General features: G+C 38.5%; 1 protein-coding gene across 1 annotated transcript; it reads right to left on the bottom strand.

The window, feature by feature from the left end:
* Nucleotides 1–5,309: 5,309 nt before the first annotated feature.
* LOC119791951 (transmembrane protein 229A) lies at nucleotides 5,310–8,072 on the bottom strand. Its single transcript, XM_038298358.1, has one exon. It carries the CDS (start codon nucleotides 7,946–7,948, stop codon nucleotides 6,890–6,892), a length of 1,059 nt encoding a protein of 352 aa, XP_038154286.1. The 5' UTR covers nucleotides 7,949–8,072; the 3' UTR covers nucleotides 5,310–6,889.
* Between the last annotated feature and the right edge of the window lie 4,163 nt (nucleotides 8,073–12,235).

Genomic DNA, 12,235 nt, shown 5'->3' with positions numbered 1-12,235 from the left:
CCTTAAACCACTAATTCGTTAGTTTAAAGTGTCAAGGGATCTGTGTTTGTAACTGCCTGAATGCCAGATTCAATGTACAAAAAAACAAAAGTTTGTTTTCCATATATCTGTTGAGCCATGAGTCACTGTTTTTTTTTGTTTGTTTGTGCTCTGATCCTTTTAGATTTTATTTCTCTTCAGGGTTTTTCTTATTTCCGATATCTGTGCAGAGTGTGGACTACAAATCTGATATCTGATAATGTTGCTACTGAAGCTCCTAAGAAATAAAATTAGAACACACAACATGAGTGAGAAGCTTGGCATCAATTCTTTGCCTGCTTTGTGTGTAAACTATCATGGTTGCTAGGTGACAGGCCGTACGTCTCATGAGAGGCGGTGACAGCTGGAGAAAGTTGGACCTGTTCAGATCTATAGCCGAACTCTTCTAGCCTCCTTTTTGTCACAGCTCCCAAAGGACCCCTGGGTCCTTCAGAGAACCCTGTGTTTTCTTTGTAACAGCTCCTTCCTTCAGTTTCTTCCTTCAGCTGTTCAGCATTCTCCTGATTACGCTCACCTGGTTCCTATGTCACTGATTAAAGATTCTCTGCATGACTTCTTGGTTTATATCTCCTCACTGCTGCTTTATTTTATGCCCTACACAGTTTGTCTTCCTGTGCTTCTCAAATGTTGCATGTGAGTTTTTCTTTTCATTATCAGTTCCTGTCTGCACTTTGTTCCTCTTAAAAACCTCACAAGTCACATTGTATAGATTAATTACCGCAAAGTTGCACAATGAAGCACCAGCAGTTGTTCCTGGAAGAATAGTGGTAATAGGATAGGAGGTTAACAGTGAAAATGTATATGATTATAAAATTTCTGATTCTGAATTTTAGAAATTACATTACAATCTTGTTCAGCCCATTTTACAGGTCCACCACCAGTTCACAACAAATGCCATCATAGAGCTGGTAATAGGTCATACTAGGCCAATCGGTATCTGTAAAAAATATTAATTTAAAAGTAAATTCATTGTTGCTTAATAGATTAATTTCTGCAGTCAAATTCAACTGATCATACACAGTGGGTAAAATTAGTATTCCATCCCCAACTTAATTTGTAATTTTGTCGATTAAAAATCTAATTCTTGTGCATCATTTTTCAGAGTTGATTACTATTTAGCTGTTAGCAAAATAAAAAATATATGAAAGTGCATGAAAAACAAACTGCATTAAAGCTAAATAACATTATGTATTGTATTTAGTGAAAATAATATTTGATTCCAAACCAAAACACAATATAATATTTGGTAGTTACTCTTGTTTTGCACAGGGATGAGACATTTTTTGTAGATTAACATTTTTTTTTTCTTTGCACACCTCATAAAAAAATTTTTTTCCTCCTTTTTATTTGCAAAATGTTTTACAGCTTTATGTTTCTCAGCATCCTTTTTGAAACTAGAACCTTTGGCACCCTCCATAGGTTTCGAATTGAGGTCAGGGGTCTAAAGAGACCTCTCTATGAACCTAATACGCTTCTTGTTGTCGTCACTGTATGTTTATTCATAGCTCCCCCTATGCAGTGGAGTCGTCCTGTCCCCTTTGCAAGAATAACATTCCAAAAACGAAACGCTTCCACCTCCGTGCTTTACTGTGGGGATGAAGTTCGTGATCATATTCACCTTGGTTCGTTCTCCAACCACAGCACATTCTCAGAAACCTTTTCTGAGTTATTTAGATGTTGAACTCAAATTTGTTAAGTTTAGGCAAAGCCTGTACATGGGTCACCTTAAGCAGAGTGACCATGCGGGCAGATTTCAGTTGTTATAGTGTGATACCATTGTCTTGTTAACTTAGGCCCCAAATGCCTTTAGATCAAGTTCAGAGACCTGCAGTGTAGTTTTAGGATGTTCCCTCACCTTAATCGCCATCATCCTCATTAGCAGAGATCGGCCAGAGACCAGTCAGAGGACAATTAATTGTGTGACCGTCACTTTAAAAAAAACAGCACCAGGGGTTGTCTCCTTCTTCCCCAAACCTTTTGCTGATGGTTTTGTAACCCCAATTTTAGCTTTGTGCAGACTAAAGACTTACAAATAATATAGATATAGTTGAAAGTGGGCTGCTCGTTGGCGAGTGGGTAGAATTGCTACCTTGCAGCAACAAGGTTCCAGGTGCAGGATCTTTCTGCATGAAGTTTACATGTTCTCCTTGAGCATGCGTGAGTTCTCTCCAGGTACTCCGGCTTCCTCCCACAGTCCAAAAACATGACTGTTAGGTTAAGTGGCTTCTCTAAATTCTCCTTAATGGTGTGTGCGTGAATGGTTAGAATCAGTTAGTCCCTGTGTTGCCCTGCGGTAGACTGGCCACCTGTGTCCAGATAATACCCCGCCGTTCGCACGTAGATAGCTGGAGAAAGGCACCAGCACCCCTCACGACCCCAGCATGGATAAGCGTGACTGAAAATGAACGGATAGTTGAAAGTGACTTCTAAGTGCTGTAATGGCATTATTGGAAAGCTTTTAATTTTAGTATGATTTAAAAGGAAAAAAACTTGCATTTGGGCTTTTTAGCACTTTCAGCTGCACTGCAACTTCTGTAAAGTTTGCCATCCAAGCATATTGCTTACAATCATTAGGAAAAATGTTGCATTAAAACTCAGAGGATCCATTAATACCTGGTTACCTTGACTGCATGCAACATTGTGTTCAAAACAGTTGTAAATTGATAGTAAATGTTTGTAGTAAAGATGTATAACATTGTGCACCCAGTTATGTTTGGACACAATGGTTTAGATGAACGTTTATCAGGCCTAAAATATAATCTTACAGTTTTATGCAAGCTGGTTCTCCTTTTGTCTAAATATGGTGTTTCAGGCTCTCAATCTACCAAGACAGCAACTGCTGCATAACATCACAGTGGTCTTCTACTCTTACACTATTCAGGCTATGCACTTCAGATAAATAATTACCCCTTTCAAACTGTGTATTTATAGCTTCACTGGTTAATATGCTGGCAAGGGTTCAGCAAGAAAACTTTTGAGTAACTAAAAGTGAAGAAACTGTGAGGTAAAGATTGCATTCCCACTTCCTGTTTTCTCTTAGCTAAGCTGTGTCATGCTTGCACATCAGTATGGTGCATCAGTTTATTGCTAATGAGCCTTCATTGAGTAGTTCATGTATTCCAAATGAGGTGCAGTGAGGTTTGCTGAAAGTCACCAAGGAACTCTGTTGTCTTCCCTAGAGCTTTATGCTGTCTGAATGCTTGCCGAGGTTAGGGGCATCTCTAAGGTATCATAAAGAGTGTGTTTACATTCATTTATATTCCTCTGATATTTAAATTTTGCTATAAGACAATATAATATTTTGCGAAATAATTTGTGCAAATTCTGGTTAGCTGCGATGGACTGGCGACCTGTCCAGGTTCTACCCCGCCTCTCGCCAATTGACAGCTGGAGATAGGCACCAGCACTCCTCGCGACATCCACTTGGGATTAAGTGTGTAAGAAGATGGATGGATGGATGGATGAATTCTGGTTAGGGAATCTTTGTAACTACAAGATATTGCAACAATTGGCTTTGGAAATCTCCTTATTTTGTACATAGTTCTACTTTAACATCTGAAGATGAGGATGTATGTAAGAGAAGTGATACCATCTTTCCAGAGCCCATGAACTGGGAAATTATTGTCATATTTCCCAAATTTTTAGGCTTTAACTATTGGTCTGATGTTTTAGAAAGGTTATTTAAGTATTGCAAATATTAGGAAACATCAATATTTTTTAACAGACATGTTTTGTTTAAAGATTTGAACATAGAAATGTCATGCAAATGTGTTACCCCAGTCAAACTGCACATCAAGCTTACAAATAAGTACCTAGGCTATTAAGTTGACATAAAGAGCATAATACGGATTTGTTAGAGGTTGAGGAATGTTTAATTTATCCAAAACATTAGGAGCAGTTTAACAGCATTAATTCCAAAGCAAACTTTAAAAAAAGTAAAAGTAAAGCAAACCAGAATGTTACATAAACTGATTCTCAAAAGGTGCATGCTGACAGTCTCTTGAAACACTTGTGACCAAAACTGTTACACTTTTACAACAAGAAAATAAGAACAAGTTGTAACAGAAAGTTTCCATGTCTAATCAGGATGATGAAACAGAGTGCATGCATCTTTTGAATGTTACACATAGTATAATACTATGCCTTTTCTAAACTTTTTTCATTTAAAAGATGCTCAAACAGAAGTTAAGTATGATAAAAGTACAGTTATGCGGTCAGGGAATATATTTATGATGTGCAAAATAATGGACTCATGCAGTAAGTGGTGTAAATATTTAAAACTTTTAAAAACATCAGTATAGCTGCCAAGTCCAAAACAGACTAAATCGCCAAACCGGCATCAGCTCTCTGACAGGTTGCATAATTTGACAATAATATTTAGAACGTAGAAAATTTGCACTTCTAAATGCATTTGGGAATCACATAGAAAGAAAGCTGCTTTCTAATTAAAAATCAAAACTGTTTTATTTTTTCATTGTACACAGATGTATTCATTACTGAGCCATCAAAGCTGAGGTGTTGGGATCCATGGCTTTAGTGCTTGCAGCCAAGTAAAGGAGTCATGTTTTGTTTAATTGAGTCTGTGTTTACACAGGAAGGCACTCCAGCAAAGTAATGTTTGGTTAATGAAAATTTCACAGTGAAACCTCCCTTGCTTCCAAATTTGTGGTTTGCTCCATCGCTACATTTAGGACTATGTCTTTTTGCTCTGATCCCTTACAGAAATAATTCAATACTTTTTTTCTTCTATTGAGACATGGTAAAAAAAAAAAAAATGCATATAATCAGTTTATTACAACTACTTTTTTCATTTTCTAAAATCCTTTAAGGCAATTTATGGAAACCAATGAGTTTGTTACTATAAAGAGAATAAAAAATGTATATTTTCAAATTTTAGCCTTTGGAGCATCAGGCAGCTTCTAGAGCAGGGTTTAATATAAAAAGCCAAATAAATTTTTATTTTATTTTTGTCATGACAGTTCTAGCGTGCTGGTATGTGCACAAGTTATAGCTGAGCAGGCTAAATGACTTCCTGTGGTTTAAAAACTACCCACAATGCTTAATGGTGAGTCTGTAGCAGAGCCAGGCCAGCTGTCTGGCCGCAAAGCTGAGCCAAGGCGGAACAGAGCCGTGTACAAATTTGGATTGTTATCACTGGTTTATTTTCAATCTTGTTGGCTTCTAAAACTCATTTGTCTATTTCTGCCAGACGAATCTTAATCTCTACTGTTCTTTAAAAAGAAGAGTTGGAGTCAATCTTTGTGTTTTAGTTGATTATAAAACATAATAAAACTTCCATGTTACTTTTCAAGTTTCAGCTTATTCAAAAACTGAATCATTTACTCCAGAAAAACAGAATTGCTCTAAATTACATTACATGTATGAGGAATCCCAAATTTAGTTTTCCACAAAACTTTAGGCATCCAAACAGTTATAGAAGTATGGCGCTATAAAATATTCTAGTATTACAATCCCTTTTCTAATACAATGGCAGTAAGTTCATGGGTGGGTATGAAACAGTCAAGGGTCTTCATGGACATCATAAAGCGAACATTAGAAGCTGTTCAATATAATAAATGGGTTCATCTCAATAAATTACAATATCTTTAAAAGTTTAATGATTTCAGTCATTCAATTAAAGTGACAGTGTGTAGTTAGCATACATTTATTATACATAAATTAAGACCTTTCAGGTTTAATGTTGATAATTATGGCTTAAAGATAATGAGCTTTGGTTCATTAGAATATGAAGACAAATAAAGACTTTTAAGGTAATCATTAGTAAAGAAACTTGCTATACTTTGTTCTGTTTTGAAGAATATGAAAGGAAAGTTGAGTGGAAGGAGAAATTACTGTCAAAATGCCACTGGCTATAGCTGTCATAGGGTTCTGAGTGAAGATGATCAGTTTTAAAACAAGATCAGAAATATTTCTAAAATTTTTTAGATAAATAAGGGAGGCCAAGGTAGTATTAACAGCTACCTTTCTCAACATGTTTTCCTTCCAACGAACTTCCCATTGAATCGCTTACATACAAAATTCTTTAAACTGAAGGTTTCTGCAACAGTTTCCTGTAATTCTTTACTTGGTGTCTGTCAGATTGGAAAAAACGTTGACCTGCACATAATGGGGATGGCTCCCAGTTTTTTTTTTTTTTTCTGTTTATGTAATGTTCAAATTTTCAGAAGAAATTAAGATTTTTCATTGGCCGAAAGGAATTTGAATCCAAATGAATAGAAGTAAACACTTCCAAGAACATTAATTATGATCCTCATTAATTACTGTATAACAAGCTGCATTTATAATGGCAAGTTTCTGCACACTTTTTCATTTCACTCAACTTTCCATTAATTTGCTCAGTTGAAGCAAAAACTAAACGGCCAGACTGGTAAACAATGTTTAAGGCTTACTTTTGGCATTTTTTACCACACTTTTATCCTTCCACTTAACTTTCCACGATAAAGACCAGTTATGTTTACTTCATCGCCATGAAGTAAATGATGATTTTAGCCCATGTTGGAGTTTTTACTAGAATATCATGACTCTGAGTTTAGCTGTAGGTCTATAAATGTTGTAATTCCTTATTATTTAGGGTAAATTTGCAAAAAAACAAAAACAAAAAAACAAGTGGTTTCATTGTCTTACAAATTTTTGTATTTGTAAGACAAGGTCATGATTCCCAACATTTCAGGTTTAAGATTATCCTTCTGGTAATCAATCTAATTCTTTTAATTAGGAAGAGATATATATATATATAAACTTTTTGATGATATTCCAAGTTGCTGAGATGAACCTGAATTATCATAATTCATTTCAATAGTGAGGCATATATGTGAGGGGTCAGATTAAATCATTTTTTCTTAGCTTGCCCATTGACCTCTCCATTTCCTCCACTCTCACAGTCTAGATCTTTGGTGCACCTTATTCTCAACAGCACGTTGGTCAACACGTCCTGGTACAAACTCAGGATCACCCAGCCTGGCAGGTACAGGATAGTAATGAGTCCCATGAAATTGTGCGGGTAGTGGGAGTAATCCCAGGAGCAGGCGTCAAACTGCCTGAGGAGCAGCCCACAGCAGAACTCCCAGGTGTAGATGAAGCAGACATAGATTGGCAGGCGCCGCCAGGTCCCCCATCCTCGGCCGAAGTGCAGGTGGAAGTAGAGCTTCTCCACCACAAAGCTGCAGCTTCCGTACATCAGGAAAGACCACAGGGACGTGTGGCCCCCCAGGGTCCCGTCGGTTTTCTCCACCAGGTTGAACAGAGACGTGAAGAGAACCTCGTCCAAAAAACCATGCATGCCAAAAAACAAGAAGCGCACGAACCCAGGGAGGGCGCGCGAAGGAGGCGCACCCGGACCACCGAGGCTCCTGCAGAGATCCGCGCAGCTGGAGGAGGGTCTGTAATGCAGGTTGGACAGACCTTTATGAAACACCTGGGAGAAATACAGAGCCAGGATGTAGTGGACCACCAGCTGCGTCCCTGACACCACTCGCACCTGCTCGGTCAGAGTGCTGATGTTCCCTATGAGGAGCTGCAGCCCGATGAAGACAGATGGATAGAAGACCAGGTGGAACACCACAGGCCGACCTTGGAAGCTCTTCTTCTGGGAGTAGATCTTCTCAAGCGCAAAGTGGGTCAGCGCGTGCATGACGCACAGATACGGAGACGAGAAGCCCACCAGCTTAAAGTCCCGACTGGTTAAAATCCCCTGCAGAGAGGAGAACAGCACATCCAGAGTCACTCCGTGCATGCCGTAGAGGTAGAGCCGCATCCATTTGGGAAGCTCCTGCAGCGGCTCCCCGGTGTCTTCAGACGGTTCCTGTCGCCGGGGCGCCTCAGCTGCTTCCAGGCTGACTGCAGGCTCCTCGGAGCGGCAGCGAGGAGCTTCTCTCCACCGAGAGGCCATGATCAGTCCCTTACTCTGGAGACACTGCTGTCCTTATCCTTGACATTGTTTTTCATTATTTATTTTCCGCTGTGGCTGCAAAATGAAGTGAAAGGTGCAGCAGCGAACGGATGGTGCATTTAGAGCAGCTCGGAAATGCTAAAGCCGAGAAGCCTGCACATAAATACTTATCGGAATAATAAAATATTTAGTTTAAATATACTATTAAACAATTAAACTAATCTTCTGTGTCGGTATTCAATGAAGCATATATATTTTTTGCAAATGTAACCTCTAAATCTTAAGGAATTAAAACATTTATAAACCTACTTCAAAACCCAGAGCGTTTTTAAACGCATAACATTTGAAATTAAAGTCAGCATAATGTAGCAAGAACTGCAAAACGGGCTAAAATCATCATTTACTTCCATCACGATGAAGTAAACATAACTGTTTTTAAAATTTCTTACTGGCATTTGAAGGCAGCATCTGCAGTCGGGACGTTTGACGCTGACGCAGTCCCGCTGTGACGTAGTGACGCTGCTGTAATTACAAGCCATTAATGATGATTACACAAGATTAGTGCCAGTAAGGATATGCCAAACTGAACTACATAATAATAATAATAATAATAATAATAATAATAATAAATCCAATTTTGTACCGCACTTTTCATTAAGAAAAATCTCAAAGTGCTACACAGTGCAAATAAAATCAAAGATAAAAATCAACCATAAAAATCACGAGGTCAATAAAATCAAAGATAAAAATAAACAACATAAAAATCATGTGGTCAATAAAATCAAAGATAAAAATAAACAACATAAAAATCATGTGGAGGCAGAATAGGCTTGCTTAAATAAAAAAGTCTTCAAGCCTCTTTTAAAATCATTCAGTGGTTGTGGAGCTCTCAGATGATCTGGGAGAGAGTTCCAGAGACGGGGGGCAGCGACAGCGAAGGCCCGATCTCCCATGGAACTTAATCTGGAGCGAGGAAGGTGAAGGAAGTTGCAGTCTTGTGATCGAAGAGATTTGGTGGATGAATGTGGAGTGAGAAGGTCCTTCAGATAATCCGGTGAGGATCCGTTTAAACACTGATGGGTGATGAGCGTGATTTTGTATTGAACTCTGCAGGTGATGGGAAGCCAGTGAAGGTCATGCAGAATAGGTGTAATATGGGCAAATTTGCGGGCCCTCAAATTTGCGGCCCTCAAATTTGCGGGCTGCGCTGTTTTGAATGTATTGGAGCTTCTGAAGATGTTTTTTATGGATTCCAACAAACAGAGAGTTGCAGTAGTCTAACCTGGAGGAGACAAATGCATGAACGAGAGTCTCAGCATCAGAAAAAGAAAGGAACGGACGAATTTTGGAGATATTACGAAGATGAAGGAAACAGATTTTAGACAGATGCTTAATGTGATTTTCAAAAGTAAATTGAGAATCCATTCTAACTCCAAGATTTGTAACTATGGTGGAAAATGGGATGTCTTGTCCAGAAAAGGAAACAGTCGTCATAGTTGAAGATTGAACCTGGTGAGGTGTTCCGATCAGCATGGCCTCAGTTTTGGAGCAGTTCAACTGAAGGAAATTCTGAGTCATCCACTTCCTTATCTCCTCCAGGCAGGTAGTGAAAGCATCAAGTGAAGATGGTGATGATGCTCCAGTTCTAATATAGAGTTGTATATCGTCGGCGTAGCAGTGAAAGGAGATGTTATATCGATTTATGATTTGACCCAAAGGCAGCATGTAAAGGGAAAACAGCAGGGGCCCTAATACTGACCCCTGTGGGACACCACAGGAGACAGAGACAGCCTGGGACTTGGCCTTGCCGAGGCTAACACATTCCAGCCGATTGGAGAGAAAAGATTTAAACCAGTCCAGAACGGTGTCACAGAGACCGACCTCCACATGAAGACGGTGTAGTAGGATGTTATGGTCCACAGTGTCAAAGGCTGCAGTTAGATCAAGGAGAACAAGGAGAGATGTAGACCCAGCATCAGCCGCCATGTAGATGTCATTAGTAACTCTCAGCAAAGCGGTCTCAGTGCTGTGAGCAGAACGAAACCCAGACTGAAATTTCTCGTACAGGGAGTTTTGTTCTAGATGAAGCTGCAGCTGAGCGGCAACAGCTTTTTCCAGCACTTTGGACAGAAAAGGAAGATGTGAAATTGGGCGGTAATTGGAAAGAATATCTGGATCCAGGGTAGATTTCTTTAGAAGAGGTTTAATGATGGCTGTTTTAAGAGGCAATGGAACATGACCAGATTTCAGTGATTTGTTTATTATTTGTGTGATTAACGGACTTATTGCGGCATGATTAGATTTTATGAGTGATGAGGGGCAGGGATCCAGGGCACAGGATGAAGGCTTCATTTTCTTGAGGATGTTCTCCACTTCACTCTTTGCAACTTCATCAAAGCAGCTCATGGACCCATGGTGTACAAGGGTAGATGGCAGCCGAAGATCAGGAAGGCTGTGGAGCTGAGATCTAATAGAATTTACTTTGTTTTTGAAAAATGAGAGAAACAGATTGCATTTTTCAGTCGAATCCTCATCCTCAGTTTGTTGATTGGGATGAAGGAGATGTTTTATTGTCGAGAAAAGCTGTTTGGAATTTCCCGGACAGCTGTTGATAATGTTGGAATAATACTTAGACCGTGCTTCCTTAAGAGAAAAGGCATACGCTTTCTGATGTTCCTTATATGCCTGCTTGTGTACAGAGAGACCTGATTTTTTTACACGTCTCTCGATAGCACGTCCAACAGCTTTCATGTTCCGCAGCTCATCGGTGTACCAAGGAGCTGAGCGGCAGAATGACACCAGCCTCGACTTCAGTGGAGCATGGAGCTCCAGAAGCTCCTGGAGAGATTGATTGTAGTAATCCACAGAGTCAGTTACAGAAGAATGATTGACAGCAGTCAAGGAATGAAAAGCAGAAGACAAAGCCCCAGGGGAGATATTTTTCAAATCACGGAACTGAATAAGACGTTTAGATTTTGGAGCAGACAAAGTTGAAGGCACTTCTAGAGAAACTACATCATGTCATTTTCATTACAGCGCTAATTCAGAAAGATGGGGAGATCAAAGCAATTGTTGAAAGTTAAATGAACCACAAACCATGGAGGGTGGTGGCAAAGATATAAAAGGATGGTCTATGATTACATAATGCATGACTCAATTGACCCCTCTGAATTTAGTCTCCTCAGGGAATAATGGGAGAGGCAGCATCATGCTGTGGGATGCTCTTCTCCAGCAGGAACTTTTTTGCTAAATACAAGGTGGCAGTAAATAAACTAGTACGTTACAGAGGACCTCCTTCCAGAAATGCAATGACACTAACAATACAGAGTAGGTGACGGCATATACTTGAAATACTATAACTGAGTTGGTGTCCTGGAACTTTTCAAACCCACTTTTTTATCAAGCCGTTTCAGCATCATGAAGTCTTTTAAAAGGGACGTTTTAGTTGCATGAAAGGGTTTTGATTTCACACCTTGATTTACAAGATCACGCCGTTCTGCTATCATTAACCTCATATCGTTTTGTATTTCTTTTAGCAGTTTCAGCCATTATAGAATTATTTATGACACAACAATGGAAAAACTATCAAACGTATTTTTAGAAACGTTGGCTTATTTTTCTATTTACTCCTAATATAAGCTGGTAAAAGGAACAATCTGCCAGTGGAATGGGGATATTTTTGCACTTAAAACAGAAAACAGTATAAACTTGAAATAAGATAAAACTATTTTATTTTAAAGTAAAACTTATTCCTTTTCCAGATTGTTTTATCTGCTCAAAATAAGGGAAAATATATATATTCCAAGAAAAATATGTATATTTTATCTTTTGATTGATTGGATTTTGCCTATAGGCCTTAATTTTTTGACATGTTTTAGAGGCATCTGCTTTTAAAAGTACCTGAATCAAATTGGGAATTAAGAGGTCTTACTTCAACTAATTCTGTGAATGACCTTACACTTTAACTTAGACATTGAGACATTGCTGGACACCAGCTCATAAGAGCCAGAGTTTAACCGTATGTTGTATTTTTATACTTCCACTTTATAAAAAATTCCCATTGAAATAAACTAAAGTTTGTGACTAAAGTTATTATAGTTGTAAGGCATTGTAAACGGCTCATTTTATATATATATATATATATATATATATATATATATATATATATATATATATATATATATATATATATATATATATAAAATGAAGTATTAGCTCCATTGCAAACTATATTTTAATCAGCTGCTCTTTAATAATGAAGGTGTTTGATGAAATGGTGCAGTACAA

Source organism: Cyprinodon tularosa, unplaced genomic scaffold, assembly GCF_016077235.1.
Source record: "Cyprinodon tularosa strain WSP-4 unplaced genomic scaffold, ASM1607723v1 ctg111, whole genome shotgun sequence".
NCBI lineage: Eukaryota > Metazoa > Chordata > Actinopteri > Cyprinodontiformes > Cyprinodontidae > Cyprinodon > Cyprinodon tularosa.
This window is presented reverse-complemented; position numbering and strand designations above follow the sequence as displayed.

Excerpts from the sequence above, each read along its gene's own strand:
- LOC119791951 (XM_038298358.1), bottom strand. The coding sequence starts at position 7,948 with ATGGCCTCTCGGTGGAGAGAAGCTCCTCGCTGCCGCTCCGAGGAGCCT.